Raw genomic sequence first — 25,342 nt, forward strand, 5'->3', positions numbered from 1 at the left:
CATCAGCTAGAATGCATCTATAAGTAGAGATTTACTTCATCTATTTAGTCACTCAAATAATTGAAAAACAGTTCATAAAGAAAATATAGGGTATTATATATGTGGTTTTCCCTTATCTACCAGTTTTAAAAGTAATACACTGGTTCTCTAACATTTTCCAGTGGTGACCAGTGATTTTGTTTTTTATTGGTGGTATTATAATCAAATACATGTAAATGTGTTTGATGTGTTGAAGTTCATTATAATTAGTGTTAATGTTTATGTCATCCATTCTTGGCTAGTGTTAGCCTCTTTACTTGGCTCCGTAGTCGCTTTCACCCAGCTATAGCTTGGGTTATATTTGGCTTTCCGTTAGTAGTGTTAGTCTCTGTGTTGCTCCTAGTGAAGTTCCTCCAGGACAGAAAAACGTTTTGTAGAAGCAGGATGTCTATGTCTCTGCAGATTATTAATTTTTGTATTTCTCCTTTTCGTATGTCTCCTATCTGATTTGCAGCTATCTCCTAATAAAAGTAAATAATGGCATAGATGATGTAAAACAGTGGTAACAAATTAAACCTGTTTCTGATGTTGCCCTTAGTCCTTTTAGTATGTGTGTGTGTGTGTGTGTGTTTTAAAGGTTCTTAAAATTCTAACCTAGATATCAAAAAGAAGGAGGTCATTTGCTTGTTCTTTCATTGGGTTTTTCTCTGACTTATTTTTGTTTTGTTATTTTAAGAAAGAGTTGAAATGTAGTTCATGTTGGGTGAACTAATTGTGTAGCTCTGGCTGGTCTTGAACTCATGCCTCAGCCTCCCAAGTGGTGGGATTACAGGGGTGCACTTAAAAGGAACTGTAGGGGCATTTATTTATACATTTAGCAGCACAGTGTCACATGGTACCCCTTTGGCTAGCAGCACATTGCTTGGATTGTCCAGTGGCTTGGTGTTTTTCTGGACTGAAGCACCTTCTTCATGTGGCTTGCCTCAACCCTGCACATGTGATCAATTTCCAGCTTCAGTGGCTCCCCACAGCAATGGAAAGGCAAACAAAAGTTATTCAGGGTGCTCTCAGAAAACCACTCTGAGGAGGAATTGGCCATGGAGGGAATTAATGGGCTGGGCCTTCTACAAACCCAAAGGACGGAGGTATAGGTGAAGAGCTTGGGATGTTCAAACAGGGCAGCCCAGGGTTGCTGGGTTTGATCAGTAGAGGAGTGGTAGGTTCAGGATTTAGGTCAGGCCCAGCCAGGTTGGCTTTTATAGGCAAGGTTAAGGAAGTTGGTTTTATATCAGGAGTTAGGAGAGCCTTCTAGATTTTTCATGAAGGAGTGTTCGGAGGGATGATGGCTCTGGCTGCTCTGTAGAGAATAGAATAGAATAGAATAGAATAGAATAGAATAGAATAGAATAGAATAGAATATTGGCAGGAAGAGCGGAAGTGAGGGTGCTTGCCAGAGGGGTCATTGCATTCACTCAGGTGAGAGATCCTTATTGTTTGCCTGAGGTGATGGTGGTTAAGATGAAGAGACTTGCACAGATGTGAGAGGTGCTTTGGGGATGGAAGAATTTGGTTCTGTGGGTGGATTGGATGTAGCAGGTATCAGAGACGATTCCCAGATTCCTGGACTTACTGAGATGATATAGTCTTGGGACAGGGTGAGTTTTGAGACAGAAATTCTGTAGGCCACGTTAAGGTCTAAGATGCCTGTCAGACTTCCAAGAGCTGTTGTGTATACGAGACGTTGGATCGGAGGGGAAGTGTGCGAGGCCGTGAGAACGTAGGTCAGTGGAGGTGAACCTACAGTGCACATGCCACAGTGGGATGCTTGTATCATTGAAAGCTCTAAAAGGTTTGCCATGACTGACGTAGGTAATTAGCTAATGCAGTATTTCTCTACCGGGCTACTGGTGGTGTCCAGTGGGTAGAAGTCAGGGATGCTTCTGAACATTATTCCTGCAGTAGTCAGGAGACTGAGGCAGGATTGCAGTGTGTTCAAGGCCAGCCCTGGGCTACATAGTGAGTTCAAGGCCACCTTGAACTACCCAGTGAGACCCTGTTTCAAAAAAATAAAAACAGCTGGGTGTGGTGGCTCATACCTGTAATCCCAGCATTGGGGAGGCTGAGGAAGGAGGATCCTTGCAAGTTGGAGACCAGTCTGGGCTACAAAATGAGCTCAAGGCCAGCACTGCTTAGTGAGATCCTATTTTAAGAACAAAAAACCCAAAACACAATGTTATACCTGGCACAGGATAGCCTTGCTTTACCCTCAGTAAAGTAGGAAGCCCAAAAGGCCTGTAGTGATGTTGAAAAACTGACCTAGAAGAAGAGGAGACTGAGGGGAGAGCCACAGCTGAGGAATACTGACATTTAGGTGTGCCCCAGCGCCTGCCTCCATGTGCCTTCATTCTCCACATTGGGGGTTACTCAAAGTCACGTGCAGCCTGAAAATTTTAGTAGTGGTAGAACTGTGGGGGACCGGCGGCGGCTGAAAAGATAAGAAGTATGAAATATAAATGACCTTTATTTTGAGAATGCGGGAAGAGACACCCCCGATCCCCTGGGGTGCGGCATCTAGTAGCCTCGGTTTGGGGTGGAACCTAAGGGGGCATTAGGGATGCACAGGTAGCCCATTGGTCTTTGTTTGGCACCATAGGTAAACTCCTAAGGGTGGGGGAGATAGGAGCTCCTTGGTTCCACCTCTAAGGTTTCACCGGCTACAGTGTCCTGTTTCACCCGCTACAGTGTCCTGTCTGGGCCAAAACTCTTTCAAGTAGTTACGTTGATTCTTTCAGGAGAGATCACATTCACGTAACTTATTACAGTAAGTTGTTACAATTTACTATGCCTAATTTATGCTAGATGTAGTGGTGAATGCCTGTAATCCCAGCACTTGGATGGCTGAGGCAGGAAGATCCTTTCAAGTTCAAGTTCAGACCAACTGACACACCAAAGTGAGCTCAAGGCCAGCTTGAATTACATAGCAAGACCCTGCCTCAGAAAAAGAGAAAAAAAGAAAAATATGCCTAATTTACAATTTAGATATATGATGAAATATATATATATAAAGCATATATATGAAATATATGGGTTTGTATATATGGGCATGTATATATGTGTGTATATTGATAAGATATAGTGCGTCCAAAAAATGAGAAATATAAAACAAAACAGGCCTTTATTCTGAGAACGTGGAGAGAGAAAACAAAAACCCCTCAACCTCTGGAGTCTGGCTTTCTCTCTGGCAGACACATGGTGTGAGGGCATATAAATAACCTAAGTTTGGAGTGAAACCTAAGGGGGCATTAGGTATGCACAAGTAGCCCATTGGTCATTGTTTGGCGCCATAGATAAATTTCTAGGGGCGGGGAAGATGGAGTCACAGGTAAATTCCTAGGGGTGGGGTAAGATAGGAGCTCCTTGGTTCTGCCTCTAAGGCTTCACAGGCTACAGTGTCCCGTCTGGGCTAAAACGCTTTCATCTATATGTATATATACACATATATACATATAAATGTGTATGTACGTGGTTTGGTGCCACATGTGGTTTCAAGCATCTGCCTGACGTCTAGGAATAAGTCCTTTTTGGATGAGGAGAGACCACTGTGCAGATGAGAGGAAGCCACACAGGCCAGCCGAGGAGAGTAACCTCTGTTGAGCCAGGAGACATGACCAAGAAAGTTGGAGAAGTGATAAGATAATAAAAACCAGCAGGCATGGATTCTAAAGGAAAAGTAGTTTTTTACAAGAAAGGACAGGAATTGTCTGAAGGCATCATAGGAGAAGCAAAAATGTCACTCACCCGTTTGCCGGAAAAATAATCAGCCATCTCTGCTTGAGTGAGCTGCTGAGGGGTTCTGTTAAATTGGAAGTAGTGGAAAGTCCCTGAAAAGAAGGCGGTATGTGACTGAGTGGTAGATCCTTGAGCAAGAGCCTCAAAGAGCACAGTGAGGGTTTAGAAAAAGAACAGTGAGAAGTTGAACCATAATAAGATGTACAGAGCAGTCTAGGGGTGGGTTTTTGTTTTTGTTTTTGTGGTGCTAGAACCAACCTAGAACCTCACATGTGTTAAATATGTACTCTACCACTGAGGGCACCCTGAGCCCCAGGGCATGAGCTTTAGTTCATGATTGGTGGTCTTGGAGGTTTCAAATTCTGACAAAATTGAGGTAAACAAAGATAGACCTGTTGGATTTACCTCCTAAGTCCCTGTGGTTAGGCTTAGACCTGCAGACTTTCTGTTGTGCCTCTGCAGGGGAGAGAGTCTGGGCCTTTAGGGACAAGGGCTTCCAGAAGCTGGAGGCACTTGGAATGTAGAGACCGCGCTTTGTTTTTTGTCTTTCTGGTTTTGTTTTGTCTTCCCAATGCAGATACCCAGTTGTTGCTGCACCTTTTTTAGGGGGAGGTGGGATACTGAATTCCAGACCTTGCCTATTTTAAGCTTACACTCTGCCACTGAACTAGACCTACAATTCCTATACCAGTTTGTTTGTTTGTTTGTTTGTTTTTTAAGAAAGTTTTTATTTAGGACTTTTTTGTTTGTTTGCTTTTTGAGTCAAGGTCTCACTATGTATCCCAGCCTGACCTCAAATTTGGAGCAGTCTTCTTGCCTCAGCCTCCTGAGTGCTGGGATTATTTATAGGTGTCTGCCACCACACCTGCCCTCTATACCAGCTTTTGAAAAGACTTTCTTGCTCCATTAAATAGTTTTGGCATTTTAATTCAAAATTATTTGACTTGGGCTGGGAATATACTCAGCAGCACAGTGCCTGCCTGGCAAGTGTGAGGTTGTGTGTTTGATTCCTGTACCAAAAAACAAAAATTATTTGACTATAGACATACAAGTTTATTTGTGGCCTATCTCCTCTGTTCACTGATCTCTTTGCCTCGAGTTATGCCAGTATACTGCTATCTTGAATGTGGCAGTTCTATGTTAAAATCAGGAAGTAAGTTTGTCATTCTCCCACCTAGGATTGTTTTGCCTGTTCTAAAATAGCCATATTTTGAATCAGTTTATTAGTTTCTACTAAAAATAAAAGTCTTTTGGATTATTTATTTGTGGTACTGGAGATTGAACCCAGGGTCTTTGCAGTAGCCACACTCTTGTTTTTAAACTTTTTTTTTTTTTTTTTGTCTTTTTTCTTTTTATCGGTACCGGGGATCGAACTCACGACTGCATGCTTACAAGGCAGGCGCTTATGCCGCTGAGCTAAATCCCCAGCCCCCAGTAGCCACACTCTTAACTCTGTTATTTGCTTTTCCATTTTTTTCATTTGAGACAAAGTCTCACTGACTTGTCCAGGCTGGACTGGGATTTTTAGTACTCTTGCTTCAGCCTCCCAAAGTGCTGGGAGCACAGGTGTGCCCCGCTGAATCTGGTGCAGCCGGGTGGGATTTCAACTGGGATAATACTGATCAATTTGGGAAGAACTAACATGTTTTTTTGTTTTTTGTTTTTTGTTTTGTCTTTTTCATTTTTTATCGGTACCAGGGATCGAACTCACGACTGCCTGCTTGCAAGGCAGGCGCTTATGCCGCTGAGCTAAATCCCCAGCCCCAAGAACTAACATGTTAATAATACTTAGTTTTCTAGTCATATGGTATCCCTTTCCCTTTATTTAGGTTTTCTTCTGTTTCGCTTAGGAATATGTTATAATTTGGGGTGGGTAGAGATCTTGGGTATCTTTTGTTAAATGTATTCCTAAGTATTTTAATGTAATTTTGTTACTATTTAAATGAAATAGTTACACATTATCATTATTAATCTTTTCAAAGAATCAAAGTTTTATCTTTGTTACTTTTGAGGAGTTTTTTTCCCCATTGATCTCTTGTCTTCCGTGTTTCTTTCATTCTCTTTGAATTGGATTTGCTCTTTCACTTTTTTTTTTTCTTGTCTTTTTCCTTTTTATTGGTACCGGGGATCAAACTCACAACCAACTGCTTGCAAGGCAGGTGCTTATGCTGCTGAGCTAAATCCCCAGCCCCCGGATTTGCTCTTTTCTAGTGTAGACATTTAATGCAGTAAAATTTCCTCTAAGTACTGTTTTAACTACTTCCCAAAATTTTGATAATGGTGCATTTTTGTTTTATTCAGTTTGACATATTAATTTGTCTTACAATTTATTTAAACAATTGATTATTCAAAATTGTGACATTTAATTTCTGAATTTTTAGTGCTATTCTAAGTATCTTACTTCTCATTCAATTCTCTGGTCAGACAATGTGCTGTGTTAGATTTCAACCCTTTGAAAGTGGAATTTACACCGACTCAGCATATGGTATATATTGTCAACATTGCATGGGTACTTGCAAAAAATGTAGGTCAGTTGTTAGTGGCAGTATTCTATAAATATTAGGTTAGGTTTGTTCAAATCTTCTGTTTTTACTGTTTTGTTTTTGTCTTAGAGAAGGATACTAAGCATCACCAGCATATGGTTGTAGATTTTTATTTCTTCTTTTAGTCCTTACCACTTTTGCTTTATGTATTTTAAAGCTGTGTTACCAGGAGCATACACAGGTAACATTATTTTATCATTATCAAAAACCTTTGACTTGGGGCTGGGGGTTTAGCTCAGTGGCATAAGCGCCTGCCTTGCAAGCAGGCAGTCGTGAGTTCGATCCCTGGTACCGATAAAAACGAAAAAGACAAAAAATATATATATATAAAACAAAAACCTTTGACTTGATTTTTACTTTAATATTATAATCATACTCCTGCTGGGCGTGGAGCTGAGAGGCAATGCATTTCTAGCTAGTGTACATACTCCTCATGTCTTTCACTATTTAGGAATGCGTCTGAGTAGGTAAAGTCCACTAAGGACTGTCTCCCTTCGGCAGGACTTATATGGTAGCATAATACAGATTAATCACAAGATTCACTGTTGCAGGGTTTATGTAGGTGTGTATACTAGGGGGTAGGAGCTTAGGGGGAATATTTTAGAAATCTGCCTGTCGCAGAATGGGTAAGTGTGGGAGAGGAGGAGGAGACAGAATGACTCACTGCTACGTGAGAAACTTCTTTGTAAAGTAAATAACATGTCTTTCATTGCCTGGTTTGAGTACATTTTTAACTGTCTCACAAAAGAAGAAAAGAGTGTTGAACGTGTATTTGTCAGCTGCTGCTCAGGACACTTACATTATCTCTTTCATGCTTCACAGCTTGAGGCAAGGATTATGATCTTCATTTTGCAAGCCGGGAAATGATTTTAGGCTTGTAAATTCACTAGGGTGGAGCCACTCTACTAATATGTGGTATATTAGAATTAAAATCCAACCCTAATACTGCATCCCCTATTTTGTAGTGGTATTTAATAACATTGCTGCCCTTGAAAGTGTTTCTGCCGTTAGAATGGATAGGATTTTACTCCCAGTATGGTGGCACATGGCTGTAATACTAGCACTCAGGAGACTTGAGTCTGGAGGATTACCACAAGTTCAAGGCCAGCGTTGGCTACATAGTTAGACTCTGTCTCAGAAAACCAAAGAGAGAGAGAAAAAGCGACCAACAGACAGAAGGAGAGGAAGGTAAGTAAGGAGGGAGAGAGGGTTTACAGAGGTCCTGTAGTAGAGCTAGGGCAGTACACTTACATTTCTGCTGTTTGATAAGGAGCCCACCGGCAGAGGTCACTCCTCTCCTGGTCCTAGCTGAGGGGACAGTGGATCAGAAGAGCAGGGCTAGTCTAACTTCCCCATTCCTGCAGAGAGGTTGAGACTGCTCCATCTGTGTGTCACCAGGAAATAACCCATGACTTTGTTCCCTGTTCTTACATCTGGCTGTGGAACAAAAGGACAAAGCAGGATTTTAGAGAGTTGGGTAGAGCTTTTTCAGCAGTGAGGTTATATTACATGCTTGGAGAATTCTGGTAACCAAGAACTGAGCTTGTGATCTGGGCCAGGGAGTGTCTGTTGGATGAAAGTGCCTGGACATATCTGCCAGGGCATACTCTGGTACCATTTTGGATTACCATCAGCCCATTCTGTCCTTAGAGCCTGCTTGGTAAATGATTGTAGAGTTAACGAGGCTTCTCTAGGCTGATTGGTTGGCTGTTTGGTATAATGGAATATTGGACTAACCTTCCAATTCTGTCAATGATTCACTGTAGGTTATTAAGCTCTTTGGAACTTAGTTGCCTTTAAAGTGTAGAACATATTTTATTTTATTTTTGTCTTTTTCCTTTTTATCGATACCGGGGATCGAACTCATGACTGCTTGCTTGTAAGGCAGGCGCTTATGCCGCTGAGCTAAATCTCCAACCCCTAGAACATATTTTAAATGCAGAACTGGATCCATCCTGGCTCTGTACTTCTCTGAAATGTGCTGCTGCTGCCTCTGTAGTTCAAAGCATGTAAGATGGTTGGGTGTTTGGTTGGCCTTCATATTATGAAACATGTGGAACAGTTTGGGCAAATAGGAAGCGTACATTTAGTTCCTTTTCTTTTATTCATGAAGTAATAGATTCTCTGGAATATGATCTCTTTCTCCACCCACTTCCATCAATTCACAGTGGAATTTTTTTCTCCTTCCAATGCTCTGCATGTTTATCAGCTTTAAAGGGAAATTTTTCAATCAGGATGTAGTCAGAAGGGCAGGCACAGAACTCAGCTGGTTAGAGAGAGAAAATTCCTTTATGTAACTTCAAATGAACTAGCCTGGACTGTTTCCCAAGATATTTTTTTAAACTGTGATTTGTTGAGGTTTTATTTTTTCTTATTTTTGATTTGAAATAGTATAAATAGTGTGTCTACTCAGGAGGATCACTGGAGCCCTAGGAGTCTGAGGGCAGCCTGAGCAACCTAGTGAGATCCTGTCTCAAAAAAAAAAAAAAAAAAAAAGAAAAGAAAAGAGAAAAGAAAAAAAAAAGTGGAATATAGCAGTGCATGCCTATAATCCTAGCAGTTGGGAGGCTGAGACAGGACTGCTGCAAGTTCAAAGTCAGCCTGGGCCACATAGTGAATTAAAGACCAGCCTGAACTGTGTGGTGAGACGCTGTCTCAAAACAAGAACAACAAAATCACACATAAAATTAAATTCAAAAAGTTTCAAAATACCGTGGTCGAGACAAGCAAAGTAGTCTTCATTCTTGTTTTTAGAGATGTATTCTTTACTGCAGGTATCAAAAATTTGCAATAGACTTAATTAATATTCAGCAGATAGAATCTCATTTCCTTAGTTCTTAAACAGTTTAGATATAACTATTCAGACCCTCTGAAATGTTAAACTATCCCAAAAGATCAGTTTTATAGCAGGAACATTGATATGACCTGGTTTCTGATCTAGTACCTAATCAGTATTACAACCATAGGCACATCACTTTGCTCCACTCTGCCTCAGTTTCCATAACTGTACTGTGAGAATTAAAGGAAAGAATATATATGAAATACAGACAGCATCAGTGTTTTAAAAAATTTCCCAGATGATTATAACATGCAGCTGAGATTGAGAGCACCCCCTAAAGTGCTTGGAGGTGGTGTTTTTGTTCAGTAGTGTATGTTGTCGGTGATGAGAAGTTAGTTTAGGTTCTAATGTATTTATTTTTTTACTTCTAATCATTAGCCAGTTATCTCAGTCTCTTAGGAAATGTGGGCAACCAATTTTGCAGGCAGCTTGTATTGCCTGCTGAGAGCGGGAAAATCCTGGTTTGGGTGGAATTTTCCATGACACTTCACTCTGCACCATTATTAGTGTTGCTTGTGGCCACGGAGCTCTCCATTGTGTCTATCTGTGCCATCTTCTCTTTCTTCTCTGTCTTTTATGTAATGTCAGATGGATGTTAAACTTCAGCCTCAAGTCGTGGTGCTGTGTTTGTTTTTAATACCCTAGTTCTAAGAGTAGATCAAGAATCTTATCTGCATTAACTTTCTGTTTATAAAGTGAGTCAGCTCGAGGTATCTGCTTGGCCTGATTTCCTTAGGTATCATATTTCCTGTCACAGAGCTAGCTTTTGTGGGCTGAGAAGGCAGGTGCACCACTTCCGTAGGCACTGGCTCCTGACACTATGCGGGCTGCCTCTCCAGCAGTCTATTTGTGAGAGGAGTCAGCCCTTTGATCCTGTTGATTGAAAGAATTGCAGCTGGGGATTTAGCTCAGCGGCATAAGAGCCTGCCTTGCCTTGCAAGGGCGTGGTCATGAGTTCGATCTCTGGTACCAAGAAAAAAAAAAAAAAAGAAGAAGAAGAAGAATTACAAACATCACAGCAAATGGAAGAGACATCCAAACCTAAGAGGCCTAGTTAGGTTTGACTAGCTCCCCTCTTATTGAGGAATTTAAGGTTTTTGAAAGTGTAGGAAACCTACAAAGCCATTGGTCTCCTTTTCCTTAGAAAACAATTCCTAGATGCCATGCAGAAAGCATAATACAGGATAATAGAACTGTAGTTCGCACTCCTAGAGCAGTAGGTGGAGGTTAGGCTCATTTATGTGCCATACCCACCTTCTTCTCTGAGAAAAGTTCTAATCCATTCCTGTATTTTGAATAAGAATTGAAATCAGTGTATATTCTGCTTCCTTTTGCTTCTGTTCAAAGGTTATCTCCTTCCCTAACCATCTTATCAAGGTAATATTCCGCTCCAACCATTTACATCTCTGTTCTCTGCTTTATTTCCTTCATCGAATTTATTGTCGGGCTTTATATAACCTCTGAGGATAATGACAGTTCATTTCCTTTATAGTACTTCTGGGACCTGGAACCTAGAACTGCTCATTAAATATTTGTTTAGTAAGTAAAACATAGAAAAGTTTGAATGGTCAGACATTTGCATAGTGTCTTTCTTTTTGTTCCTTGCTTTTTGGTCTTAGGACAGTGATTCTCAAATTTCATTGGATGTATGAATTACTAAATTGGGTATAAAACCATTTATTCAGAACTTTCTGAACAGTGTAAGAAGTTTTATAAGGTAGTATTGTGGGGCTGGGGATTTAGCTCAGTGGCATAAGTGTCTGCCTGGCAAGCGCTAGATCAATCCCTGGTATGAAGAAAAAAGAAAGAAAATAATAACATTGTGCTACTTTTCGCTTCTAACCCTGAGTAAGGCACCATTATATGCCATAGTTTGTAATACAGAGAAATATGATTCTTTTTTCTTTCTTTTTTTTTGGTACCGGGGATTCAACTCACGACCTCCTGCTTGCCAGGCAGGCGCTTGTGCCACTGAGCTAAATCCCAAGCCCAGAGGAATATGATTCTGAAGTAAGTGCTGGAAAATAAGATTCCCAATTTGATTAGCTCCACTGGCACCTACAAGATGTGTTATGTATTTTAGTGGTGATGGTGATTAGAGAAGGGAAGCAAAAGTGTTACAGTTTCAGTGGATGGAACCTGAGAAGCTGAAATGAGACCTTTGCTGTACTAGCAAAAATCAGTCTGTCTTACGGGTTTTGGATCTTAACATTTGCTTTGTGGGTAAGCATGAGGCCTATTTCCCCTGAGTCTGGAAGTTGTGACAATGACCAATTATGATTAGGTGAAAACATGTTGAAGTACAGATAGTAGGTACTCAGGAAATCTTCGTTACTCAGAAAGACAGTCAGGTAATGGGAGAAAGGCAGAGATATACTGACAAGGCTTCAAGGCTCTATGGCTATGTCTCAAAACAAAGGCAAGATGTGTCCTGAGAAATACTTTCTCAGACCTGCTCCCATTAGCACAATGTGTATTGAGAGTTTGGTCTGAACAAAGTAGATTTAAGTTTTATTAATGCACTTTTTCTGTCTTAAATGGAAGTGGTTATGTTTCAACGTGATTTCACCATCTTATTCTTGTTCCCCTCTCTTTTTTTTCCCCCAGTTGGTTGATTGCAATTCTGGCCCAACTCAACCCTCTCTTTGGACCACAGTTAAAAAATGAAACCATCTGGTATCTGAAGTATCATTGGCCTTGAGGAAGAGGACATGCTCCGTGGTGCCCAGCCATTGAGGTGACTATACACTCGCCTATCATTAGTATCGTCAGTCAGTAAACTAGAGTTTGCCTGGACTTTTTGGAATTTCATGGTCATTTTAATAGAATGTAAGAACCAGCTGCTGAAAGCCCATATGACCTGAAGAGTAGAATGTTTATAATTTAAGCCATTTTCCTTATCTCATTCTAAGGGATTTATTCATAAGAGGTTTATCAATTCCTGAATAACCCTGTCTTTTAAAAGAAATATAGTTTGATTTGCAAAGTTAAGCTTGCATGCTGGCTTTCAGACACAGATCGAAATAGTGACAGTTTGCACTTGGCATTGCAAGATCTATCACCTATAAGAAGTCACTGACATATTGGAAATTAAGAATGCTTCAGAACGCGTTGGAGGAGAGCATGCCTTTTGAAAGCTGGTTTTAAAGTTGCAGCTTTTATTTGGCTCTGAGAATCAGAAGTAAGCACTGGTAGAGTAGAAAGGTTTGTTTACTGGCTAAAAGGAAACTTGTTGCTTAGTTTGCTCTTCTGTCTGTTATTTTATTAAGTCACTTGCTTAAATAGATTTTGGTGCAGCTTCTTTGGAAAGCACACTTGTTTGGTGGTAAATGAATCACCTATTGCCTTACATCAGGAGATACATACACTGTGGCTGGCTCTTCTATTTTTCTAATGCTAGGATGATCACTGGGCTCAGGTAATCACCACACAGCCTAGTCCCTTCATTTGTACAATTCTCTTGTCAGCCCTTCTTCCAGTGATTTTATCTGTGCATAATCGTAGTCTGGCTTAATCATTTCAGTAGAAATTGCAAAATGGTGATTTCATAGTTTGAGCATTGCCTGTATCTTTGATTAATGGAAATATTCCTATGAAGATAAACTTTCCCACATGTACTCAGAATGTTTAGTAACCTTGAAATATAGATCATGTAGAAAAAGCAGAATACAAATTTAATTCTTTCTGTTTTCAGAGTGAGATCTTGGGGCCTATGTTACTTTGAGGGTATCCAATAAACTTTTTAACTGTAATTAATAACATTTGTTACCTGTTTTATGTTCAGTTGTTCCTTAGACTATAGGAGCTTATTTAGACTGGCTTCTTTGTATGTCTTTTAGTTGTTAGTTTTTGTTATTTTGGTAGCTTCTGGCAAAATCAGGATGCCCCAGGGTCTTCTTGTATGTTCTCTGTCCCAGACTTGGATTCCACTACTTTTCCTGGTGCTTTCTAAATTTCTTACTAAGAAGATCTCTAGCTAGATAGGGTGGCACATGCTCATAAGTCCCAGTTTGTAAATCCCTCTGAGGAAGGCAGAAGGATCATGACATAGTGATACTCATTGTAATTTTTTTTTATCATACCATGTGTTTTTATAAAACCTTGAGTTTGTATTAGTGTTTTTAATTCAAATTTAACTTTGCAAGGTTTTTACTACTCTGGTTTTATATTTGAATATCATTCATATTTTTTCTAAGAATTTTGGTTCCTAATAATAGTAACTTACTTTCATTATTCTGTAATATATACAAAATACTTTAAAAATAATGCCACTATAACAAATAGTTGTAAGTTTTATTAATACATGTTTGAGTACAATGATTACATTCTTAGTAGGATGTTGCAACATGTTCTTTTCTGAGGTCACTTGAAATAATTATTTGCTAACTGGGCATGGTGGTCCACACCTGTAATCCTAGCACTCAGGAGGCTGAGGCAGGAGGATTGCCATGAGTTGGAACTATGAAGCAAGATCCTGTCTCAAAAAAGTCAAAAAACAAAAATACTGTTTTCTTTATTGGTTATATCTCCAATTGGATATACAGTTAAATTGTTTTATTTCTGTTGTTTTGAATATAGATTTTCAAAGTCCAGTTATAAATAAGATGTATTTGGAGAAGCCTTATCATGTTACAGAGATTAGATAAATATATTCATTTATTTATATACATACTCATACACACCACTGTTACAGAAGTGATATCATATATACTATGCTGTATCTTATTTTAGTCACCAAATAATATATGTTAGAAATCGCTGCTTAGCATATAGACATCTTCCTTAACTCCCAAATTCATTGATATCCTTTGGGTTGTCTGAGGATATAAGGAAAAACCAACTAAAACTCAGACTACAGTTTCTCCTACTATACGCTCATAACACAGATCACTTCTAATACGTCATCTGGGCAAGGAGTTTCCCCACATGCCAAACTCGCAAGCAGTCTGTGGCTTGGTGGACTCTGACAGGACCTATGTGTGAGAGTTTCAGTTCCTACAAGTTGAGGGCTACCAGAGAGCCCCAGGTTGTTGTGCCTGCATTTCTTTTTTGGCATGGTTTTTATTTTGTTGGTACATTTTAGATACACATAATGGTGATAAAAGTGTTCGTATAGGGAATTTGTAACTGTCTGTGATATATCTTGCTGCTGCTTTTTTTCCCATTCCCCTCTCTCTTCAACCCTTCATTCCTTTTTTATTTATAAAAGCTTTGTTTCCATTTTTTCCTTCTATTCTCTCTCTTTTTTTGCCCCTTCTTTGCTTTCCTCCTTTCCCTTCCCTTGTTCCCCATTTTATTTGAGTATTTTCGCATTTTCCAATGTCTACTATACATTTTGGATATTTATACTTTCTTTTTCTCACACAGAGGAACAAATGAGGTATTTGAACATACATATCTGATTTATTTCACTTGAGTACTTGCTTACACTTTTGATCAACTTCTAATATGAACCAGGTTTCCTAGAGCCCCTTCCTCATATTGGATTTGAGTGGCTACAGAGAACTTCAGGAAACAAATTTAGTGGGTTTTTAAAAACATTGTTTTATTAGTATATGATTGCATTACATAATAAGTATGTCCATCCTAGGATATTGATACATAAAGATTGCATTTTATTAATTTCTTATAAAGAATTTACAAAGGCTACCAAGACACTCCTGGATCCAGGATTGTGGTAAAAGGGACTACCAACGTCTGGAAACCTCCATGTGTTGAGCGTCCTGTCCTTGTGGGATTTAACATGGCTTATTTAATGCTAGTGGATAGGGTGAGGGAATCCAGCAAGACCTGTCTGCCTATGAAAAGTTGTTGGGCTCTCTGTATAGCATTTCTTCCTCCAGAGCGTAAGGCAGGACCCCTTTATGATCTGGAGGGTCTTGTGACCTGTTAACAGACAAGGGGAGGTCAGAGAATTTCTTTCTGGCCAGCTCCAAGACAAAAAGACAGGGAAGATTAAGGTTTTTTGTGACCCACATTGGAGCAGAGAAATTCTAGTTTTTATAGTCTGCCTTGAAAAGGGAATTTTGAGCCAGTAATTGTGGAGGAAAACCAGTGTATATGTATATCATAATTTCACAGGTTGTTTCCAGTATTTTGCTGTTAACTGAACACAAACCACACTACTATCCTCTTAAGTATGATATTTTATGTTTGCAGATGACAGTTAGGGTAGATGCCTTGAAAAATAGAATCTCTAGGTTACATACATACTATTCTCTAGAGATTGCTGCATTCCCTTTCTTAGGAATTGTACCATTTTTACATTCCTGCCATCGATGTGTGATCGTTTCTGCTTTTCATAGCTGGCAGTTTGCCACCCTGATAGGTAGGTAGTCAGTGCACTGTTAAGAGTTTGTTGTGTGTGTGTGTGTTTTTTAACATATATAATTTTTCTCTTTTTCTTTTAGACAGGATCTTGATATATGTATGATCTGGACTCACTATGTCCCCAGGCTGGTCTTGAACTCACAGTGATCCTCCTGCTTCAGTCTCCCAAGTGCTGGGATTACAGGTGTCCACCACCATACCTGGCAGACATACCTAAATTTTTTAGTCTATATTTTTATAAAATTGTCGTGTTTTTGACCTATAGTGTAATGATTGTGCAGTGAAGTTGTTGAGATCTAAAGCTGCAAACTTCAGTCCTATTGAATCAAGTTCAGAATTGTCTTTCACTTCACCACTCTGAGCTTCATTTCCTTTCCTTCCAGTAAAGAGAACTGAGGTTTTTGACACTGAATAACACTGCCTGGGTGACTCTAACAGGGTTACATCTGTCCTTTTTTTTTTTTCCAGTCTTATTTCCCTGTTGACCTCATATTCCTAACATTTGCGTGCTGGGCCACAGCACAGCTCTGGGATGCTTTAAACCCTATATTAATGGTCATTGTTTGAAAAACAAAATATGGAGAAGATGAAGTAGGAAGGCACATCAGGGAGGCCCCTGATGATGGACATCATGTCATACCACTTCACCATTGCACATAATTACATGACCTATGACTCTAGAACCTTGGAGTTAACACATCAAGAGATCTAGTTTTGTGACTGTGTGTACCTACAATCCCAACTACTCTGGACACTAAGGAAGGAGGATTATTTGAACCTGAGTTTAAAACCAGCCTGGGTAACATCATGTTTTCAAAAGGGCCTTGGAGAGGAGAGCAAGAGTGAGAGAGACAGACAGACAGACAGACAGACAGAGCGTGCTATCCTCTGCCTAGCATTAAACTAGATGGAATTCTGAAGATAGCATCTCATTTGCTTTGTGGTAAAATCAAAAGATTGAGTTCTATTTTTCTTTTGATCTTTGAATTATATGTGGTAGTAAGATGATACAGGAGTACAGAAAACAGAGTTAGGCCTGTGGTTACCTGATAAGGAAAAATGATTTGATTTTGTGCGTGATTCTTTCCCTTTCCTTCGTGGGGTGTTTTTTTTTTTTTTTTTTTTTTTGTAGTACTGTTTGAACTTAAGCCTCCTATTCCCAGCTGTACATGATTTCTTTAAGAGGCCAAATTTGGGAAGTAAGTATAAGGTAGACATAGAGGAAAATAAGGCTTAGTTATAAAAGCTGAGGATTTTTTTTTTCTTTGTGATGCTGGTGGTTGAATCCAGGACCTTGAGTGTGCTAGACAAGTGCTCAGTCACTGAGTTCTATCTCCAGCCCAAGAATAATTTTATAGATAAGAAACTGAACTGCTCTGAACAACACATTGCTAAACACCCCTGATTCTTGGCTACTTTATTCATTTTAATTGTCTTGGTTCTCTCTCTTGTATTGAACAACTGAACCCTGGTTGCTGATGAGAGGCTGAGCTACACTCATTATTCGTTGGCTAGGAATCTTATCTAATCCTCACTCCATATCTGCCCCCGCCTCATCTACTTTTCCTTGAGAGCTAAGTGGGGCTTCCAAAGGTGTCTGTGGAATGTCTCTTCAAGGCTGTTAGCTCTGTTGATGTACGGCCTTGCACACGTGCACTGTCGTACAGCTGTGGGGTGTGATGCCATGTGGAGTCCCCTGGGGGCTGGATTTGGCCTCAAGTCCATGTCCTAAAAGGTTTTCATGGTTTTTGAGTTTTCTGTTGTTTTGTCTGACTTTGCTTTGTTGTTGTGGTTGTTTTGTTTTGTTTAGTTTTTGAGACAAGGTGTTGCTCTGAAGTTTAGGCTGGAATTGAATTCACTGTGTATAGCCCTCGCAGGCCTCAGAGTTTACTACTTTGCTTTGTTTGGGATGAGATCTCCCTGTTTCTTGGGCTGGTCTTGAACTCCTGGACTCCTGCCTCAGCTTTCTGAGTAGCTGGGACTCCAGGTACATGTTCCAACACCTGACTTTTGTCTAAAACTTGCCATTGTTGGATGGTGTACCATAATCCTAAAGGGCAGATATTCAATTTTATTATAAAGCCTAGGACAAGAGAGGAATAGAGGCTATTGGCAGAGAGGTTCCTGCTGTGTGTTTGTATCCTCCTGTGCTGTATCATACAAGTAGGGATTTCAAATACTGCAGGCTCTGAAGACGTATGTGATCTGTTAGGAGGTTGAAATTAAATCATGCTTGGAAAAAATTAAATAGTACAAGGTGTTTTGTGGTTAAAAAGTGGCTTAGTTCTTTTTTTTGAAACAGGGTCTCTATTTGTAATTCAGGCAGCCCTTTAACTCACTATGTATCCCAAGCTGGCATCAGACTCCTGGCCATCCTTTTGCCTCAGCCTCTCAAGCCCTAGGGTTACAGGGGTGTGCCACCATACCCGGCTCAAAATGTTTTTTTATTCTGATCTCTTTGGCTGCATATTGTGCTACCATTTCAAACCCAACCATGTCTCCATTTCAATCCTGATGTCATAGTTTGCTCTGTCACTTAGGTTCACAACCTGTTGCTAATCTCTGAGTCTGCCCTTCCTCTACTTCCTTCCTTCTCCAGGTACCCTAATTTCTGACCCAAATCACTACAGCACCAGTCCCTGACACTAGCCCTCACCTGGCGTCCCTGTGTTCTCAGTTGTCCATTTACAGAGTACCAGTCTGCTCCCCTTCCTGAGCCCCATCGCTGCTTGCCCTAAAACTTCTGGTGGTTCTTACTGGGCGACTGCAGTCCCTGATTTAACTGGCTGCCTACCTCTTGAAATTCAAATAAAATACCGGATCACAGCTTTTGTCAGGGTCACCAAACGTCCCCTGAGCTGCAAAAGATGGGAACATTTAACCTGTGGGTTTTATCCAGCTCTCTGCCTTGGCTGCCAAGCCTTCCCAGGCTGCCCAAGAACCCACTGCTTTCTGTCCATCCCTGCTGCTTTCCTTTGTGACCTGGTGCTTCTAGCTGTGCCATTTACAAGTTCTTGGCCCAGTTAGCTTTACTTAGCTTCTCCCACATTCACTACCCTACTGCATTCGTTCATTTAGAAAGCACATTAGTAAACACCATCCAGGGCACATTCTTTGTGCTTTCTGGCCTCAGTGCACTCATTCTCCTACTGGTCTTTCCCCATGCAACTCCCAAGTGCTTATATTTCCTTTTGTGGCTATTTTGTTTTAAAGTGTTTGTTTCAGCCTTAGAGGTATTTAACTCTCCAGTTTTTGCCATTCATTTGGTATATGGCCTTAAAAGGGTCTCCCTGTATAACCCAGGCTGGTCTTAAACTTGTGGCAATCTTTCTGCCTCAGGTTCCCGAGTGCTGGGATTACAGGAACATGCTACCGCACTGGCCTCCTTAAAATTTTAAGCACATGTGGCTTTAGTTTGCTTATTGTGGTTGACTTCCTGTAAGACATACATTATATATCACAGTAAAGAAGAAATTATTTCCCATATTTATCTGAAATGAAAATAAAGAGAAAAAATGGGGGCTGGGGATTTAGCTCAGCGGTGTAAGCACCTGCCTTGCAAGCAGGCGGTCGTGAGTTCGATCCCTGGTACCGATAAAAATGAAAAAGACAAAAAAAAAAAGAAAAAAGAAAATAAAGAGAAAAATTAACTTTAATCTACATGTCATGTAAGAAATATACTCAGGTAGAGTGCCTGCCTACCATGTGGGAGACCCTGAATTTGAGTCCCAATTCCACTAGAAAAAAAGAAGAATCTTGGATGTGGTAGTGTACGTCTGTGATCCCAGCACTCTGAGAGGTTTAGCCAGGAAGACTAAAAGTTCAAGCCCTGCTGCAGCAATTGAGTGACTTAGGGAGACCTGTCTAAAATAAAAAATTAAAAACGGGCAGGGGATGTAGCTTAGTGTAAGGGCCCAGTGTTCAATACCCATTGTGAGGGCTGGAGGAGTGGGTGAGAAATAGAAAGAAAAATGATATTCACATACCCCTTCCTGAACAGGTTTCTTGGATTTGTTTTGTGTTTTCATTTATTCTTCTTGAGGCAAGGTCTCATTAAGTAGCCAAGGCTGGTCTTTGGAATTTAACCAAAGGTGTTCATACTGAGCTATTCCCCTGGCCTTTTAAAAAAAAAAAAAAAAAAAATTTTCTTTGAGATAAGAGCTCACAAAGTTGCCCAGACTGGATTTATGACCATTCTGCCTCAACCTCCAACAGTGTTAGGATTATAGGCATGTGCCACCACACTTGGCTCAGACCCAATATTTTTAATATTTTTAAGTTATTTTCAGTTTATCTAATAGTAATCTCAGTGACTGTTTTATTTTTAACCTGAAAACATAGACCCTTTGACTGAGTTCTTTATCACTGCCACCACATAGCTATTCAGTCTCAGTGAGAAGATGACATGCTTCCCTCATTAACTTCAAAATCCAATTTTAAGACCATGCCATTTAACATAGTGCTCACTCATATTTATTTCAGACTGGTTTAATTGATGTTGAGTGAAAATTATCTCCTATTTGTGTATAATTTTTCAAAAGGGAAGTCTTGCTTTCCTCTTGTGATTTTTTTTTTTTTTTCAAAAAAGGCTTAAAAGAACTGGGAGTGATGATGCATGCCTGTAATCATGAGGCAAGAGAATCGCTATGAGTTTGAGGCCAATTTGGGCTACATAGTGAGTTCAAAGGCAGCCTAAACTACATAGTGAGACCTTGTCTAAAAAAAACAAACAAACAAACAAAAACCCCACACCTTCCCTTTGTTTTTTTTTTTTTTGTCTTTCCTTTTTTTTATCGGTACCAGGGATCGAACTCATGATTGCCTGCTTGCAAGGCAGGCGCTTATGCCACTGAGCTAAATCCCCAGCCCCACCTTCCCAATTTAAAAAAAACCTAATAAATAAAATAAATAAGTGACTGATAATGTAAGTCAGTGCTTTGAGCACCCCTGAGTTTAATCTGAAGGAAGGGAGGGTAAAATGCAGGAAGGGAAGGAAAGCAGAGGAGGAATAAGGAACAAAAAGAACTGAAAAGAAAAGAAAAAGACAATGATCATTAGATCAGAACAAAAGATTTTATGAGGTTTTCAGACAAGTCACTCTGAGAATTGCCAGTCCTTGACCTGATGTTGTTTTCCTAGTACATTATAAAGATAGTCCTCTAAATTACACTTTTTCCTGTTTTCTTCTTTTCCTTTTTAAAAATTTTTTATTATTTTGAAGGTAGTAAAATACAACAGAACAAGATGGAACAAAGCCAACTTAGACAGTATAGTGAAATTGGTACAGAACTTCACAGCTGATTACCGGGATAACAGTAATAGATACCATAGTACATCTCATTATCTTCACAATAGTTGTTCTTTAAATCAGGAATAGCAAAATAAAATGAAATACAGAACATTATAGAACCTACCAAAACAGAATATTGAATAGAGCAATACCATTAATCAGAATAAAGCAAAACAGTGATAAAAATATTTTCCTTAAAAGAGATGGTAGAAGGAAATCGCCTTTATTTGTTGTATTGCATATTGTCAACCTCCCAAAAGATGCTCAGAGCTCTGGCTCCCATTTGCTAAGGGGAAATGGGGGAAACATGGGATGTTTGATTCTCAGCCTGTGTGCCAGTAGGCTCACTACCACTTAGCAGGGAGGCAAGTGGTTGCTTGGTTTCCCAGTGCCCTAAGTTCCCACATGGCACAGATCTCGGGAGTTGCTGGTGGTTCTCGCCTCCTTTTTCTTCTCAATCCTCAGTATCTCAAAAAAAAATTGGAGCTAGGAATGGTGGCTCATGCCTTTAATCCCAGCACTCGGGAGGGTGAGGCAGGAGGAGGATTGTTGCCAGTTCGAGACCAGCCTAGGCTACAAAGTGAGCTCAAGGCCAACCTGAACTGCATAGAGAGACCCTGTCTCCAAAAGACCAAAAACAAAAAAATTGTTGTCACCTGCACTTGTGGTAGCCAGCATTGAAAACAACCTAAAGCACAGCCTGGGACACGATGGAGGGCTCAGGGTGGGACCAGTCTTTAGGAGTTCCACAGAGACAAGCCTGCCAGGCACTGTGCTGACAATGCTGCTTTGCCTGAAGGGGGACAGGAAAGGAACTGATGCTGGAGCCCAGCGCACTCTCGATTCCAGTACCCTTAGTCTCAGTCACCTTCATACTTCATAATTCCTGCTTTCTATAACAGGCTGTTCACTTTCATGCTGTGACAGCTCAGCAGTGTCCTTGTAATCAGACCTCTTGCCCCATCTCTGCAAAATGCATTCTTCGTTTGGATTGCTCACCTACCTATTTTAAAATATTAGCCTGGTTGACTTTCTTGATGTTAACGTTTATGCTCCCCTGAGGAAGATTTGAGGACCAGTTACTGGAATGGTTCTATTTTGCAGGTCTCGAAGAAAATTCCTTCTAGATGCAAAACCACCTCCAAACCCAGATCGCCTTCTTTGACTTGCCTGTTTTGGGCACCGGCTGCCTTAAACTAAGTTCACATCATATTTGAAGATGTTTTTCTACATTATGGTATTTTTTTCTTCATCTTTTTTACACTTTGATGAAAGATGTGCCTTCTTAACCTAAGCTGTGCCGACTCTACAAAACGTATATGCACTCTTCTGAGGGAGAAGGTGCTATTCTTCGGAGAACTCTGTTACTCTCACCTTGGCATCTGAGGATTTGAAGATAGCTCCTGCCAGCTCACAACATAGGAATCAGCAATGTGTTGAAAAACTGCTGCAAGACAAATAAGACTTCAATGGGGCAGTTAGTAGGAGATTGTGCTCAGAAAACATTTGTTCCAGCAGATTTACACCAACCTATATTTTCAGGATGAATTTCTTGTATCAGCCACCTTTTGGAATAAATTATTTTTCTGCTCTCAATGGAAATCTGACTTTGGTGTTTATGAAGTACATTGTTATAAGCTCTTCTGGTCCAGATAATGCCTTTTTAAAAATGATTTTGTGTCAGGGCTTGAGCTCAGCGGTATAAGCACCTGCCTGGCAAGCACAAGGTCATGAGTTTGATCCCCGGTACAAAAAAAAAAGATTTTGTTAGCTAGGCATGGTAGTGTACACCTATAATCCCAGCACTTGGTAGGCTGAGGCAGGAGGATTGCTCTGAGTTCAAGGTCAGCCTTAAACTGCATATTAAGACATTGTCTCAAAAAAACAAATAAAACAAAAGAAATATTTTGTTGTCTAAACTTAGGTTGGATGTATAAACCCCATTTTGTAGTCTGAGATACCTGGAGAGTCTGGTAAGTACTTTTCATAATCATTCAGTAATAATCTGAGTGCCAACTATAGGTGAGGAGGGACCAGAAGAATAACCAGGTTTATATTGGGGTTCCTGCAAGTTTAGGAGCTGACGCTGTTAGAGAGGCATGGTGATTATACATAGGGCTGTAAGTGAGGCCACATTTGACCATTGTTTAAAAATGATGGCCACTCTTTACCTGTAATCCCAGCTACTTAGGAGACCAAGGTGGGAGGATCTCTTGAGACCAGAGTTCAATGTTAGTCCGGGTAACCTAGCAAGATCCTGTCTCTTAAGAAAAACTGATTACAGTGCTGAGCATGTTGAGGGTAACTGTCCACTGTGGGAATAAGGCAGTGCATGCTACTCAGATGGAACTGTCACATGCTCAGAACAGGACAAAGGAAACCTAGAATTATTAAGAAGCCCAGGTCAGGAGTCACTGACTGTGTTAGTAGTAGGTATCAGTTCACGAATTTGGCAGCTGTATTAGTTTTAAGAAACTAAAAACTAAACCATTTAAGTTTTTACCACCTCATAGTTTTTTAACAGCCAGCTAAGAATGGATTTCCTGTTTTGCTGTTTGTACTTTTGATTCCTCCCAAACTGTCTGAACTCATTACTTTGCTATTCTTAAGACCAAAGAGAGCTTCAAGTTGAAGTATCTCTCCTGCTTTCGTTTCCTTTAACTCTTTACTTTTGTTTTGAATTTAACATTTTCTGAAAGTTGGGCTAGGGTGGGGAAAGAGAATGGTAGAGTTCTTGCCTAGCATGCACAAGGCTCTGGGTTTGATTCCCTGCCCTTCCACCAAAAAAGAATTTATTTTTAAAGCTAGGCAGTGCCATACTATACATTTCTAGCCATGGGCCTCTTTAGTTAATTTCACAGACTCCATGAAACATTGAAGATTTGAATTTCCTAAAGGGGCCACAATAGCAAGTATATGCTGTTGTTTTGTAAATAAGGAATCTGAGCCCAAACAGGGAGATTTCTTTGCCTGGCTTAATGTGTTTGGTCAGAGGTATCCTGGGGAGCAGGATCCATGTTTTCTAATTTTTATTGTAGAATACTTTATACTGCCAGCCTGCCTTACTTGAGTTGTATTGACTGGGAGCCAACTCTGGGTCTAAGCTGTTTTCCTTCCATCAAAACAACTGACATGAACCCTAATGAGGATTTGCATCTGAGAAGCAGTGCTGGTGGTTACTGTGAAGGTCTGAGAGGACGCCTCAATCTTTGAACTCTGACATTAAAGTGTGACTTAAAACTTAAAGTGTGACTCTGATGCATGCAGTCATGTCCTCAGATTCACAGAGTCAAAGTCCTGCAGCTCATTAGCACTGGAGTTTAGTCTGAAGCCTTCCCAAGACTACAGTGTTTGCTGCCCAGGCCGACCTCAAGCTCCCAGGTTCAAATAAAACTCTGCCTCAGCATCCTTAGTAGCTAGGACTTCAGGCATGTGCTACCCTCTCTTGGCTTCATAGTGCTTTTGAAGCACTGTTTTTCTTTCTTTCTTTTTTTTTTTTTTTTTATTTAAGAGGAAAAAGAGAAAAACACAAAACAACAAAGCGGTGTAAGGGTACACGTAATACAGAACTACAAAAAAAAAAAACATAACAGTAAGAAATCACCTGCCAATAGACCACATATTATCATCTTGAAAATAGTTGCTCAAATCACAGTATCAAAGAATACAAGGTGGACATTCAAACAGGGAGACTGCAAACAGCTGTGTTCAGTGATCCAAAAACATTGATATAGTCGGCTATCTAACACCCCCAAACACACCAGCTGTTATATCCGTTAGAGCTCTTTTTTTTTTTTCCCTCTCTTTTTTACAACAAAATTTACACATTTTGGATTTCATTACTCCTTAGTGCCTATTACTTTTTTGAGGGGGAGAGAATACAGTCAAATATGGCAAAACAAAGCTGTCAGTCAAAACCAAGGATAGACACAGCACATGGTGTAGAACAGAGTACAAGGTTATCAACAATGGTTATCAACGTTGTCTTTTGTTTCCTTAAAAAGAATTGTCTATCTCATCAGATATTATAAAGTTGGACAAAACAGTAGAGAACAAGACCAATAAAACTCAGGCATTGTAAAAATTACAGGACTTCCAAAGAAGACAATAGTCAAACCAGAGTGGGCATCCCAGTGAATCCTATTGCCTCCAAAGTAGTTGCCTATATCCTCAAACTTGATACCACCATACAGAACGGAACAGAGTCTAATCAGTCAAAACAAGATCGTGGGAGCATTACAGGACTTCAAAACAAGTTAATAGGAAATCAAAAAGAGTTACTATTTATATATCCTAAATTTTTAAAATTTTTTCCCCCAATTAAGACAAACTAAATGACTAAATAATTTTTTTTAAAAGAATAAGGGGGAGATTGAGATAAAACAGGACACAACAACATAACAATAGAGGTCAAAGCATAACTGTTTCAGCAACCTAGTACTTCACCACCATATAACCCGACTCAATAGTAGTTACCATAGTGTCTGTCTTTTTCCTTGAAATATTTGGATAAAACTTCATATACTCTAGCTTCAGATATTTCCATATCAAGAAGCCCAGAATAAAGCCTTT

At 39.9% G+C, this 25,342-nt stretch overlaps 1 protein-coding gene across 1 annotated transcript in view; it reads left to right on the forward strand.

Annotated features, from left to right (window-relative positions):
* Window positions 1-22,366, forward strand: part of Atp6v0e1 (ATPase H+ transporting V0 subunit e1) — a 36,435-nt gene extending 14,069 nt beyond the window's left edge. The window contains exons 3-4 of the mRNA XM_003473213.5: window positions 11,758-11,887; window positions 21,875-22,366. Of these exons, the coding sequence (XP_003473261.1) occupies window positions 11,758-11,851 (94 nt within the window). The 3' untranslated portion in view covers window positions 11,852-11,887; window positions 21,875-22,366. The remainder of the gene's footprint in view (window positions 1-11,757; window positions 11,888-21,874) is intronic.
* The last annotated feature ends 2,976 nt before the right edge of the window (window positions 22,367-25,342 follow it).

The sequence above is a fragment of the Cavia porcellus genome, unplaced genomic scaffold, assembly GCF_034190915.1.
Source record: "Cavia porcellus strain 051 isolate PalLab524CR breed Dunkin Hartley unplaced genomic scaffold, mCavPor4.1 scaffold_19, whole genome shotgun sequence".
NCBI lineage: Eukaryota > Metazoa > Chordata > Mammalia > Rodentia > Caviidae > Cavia > Cavia porcellus.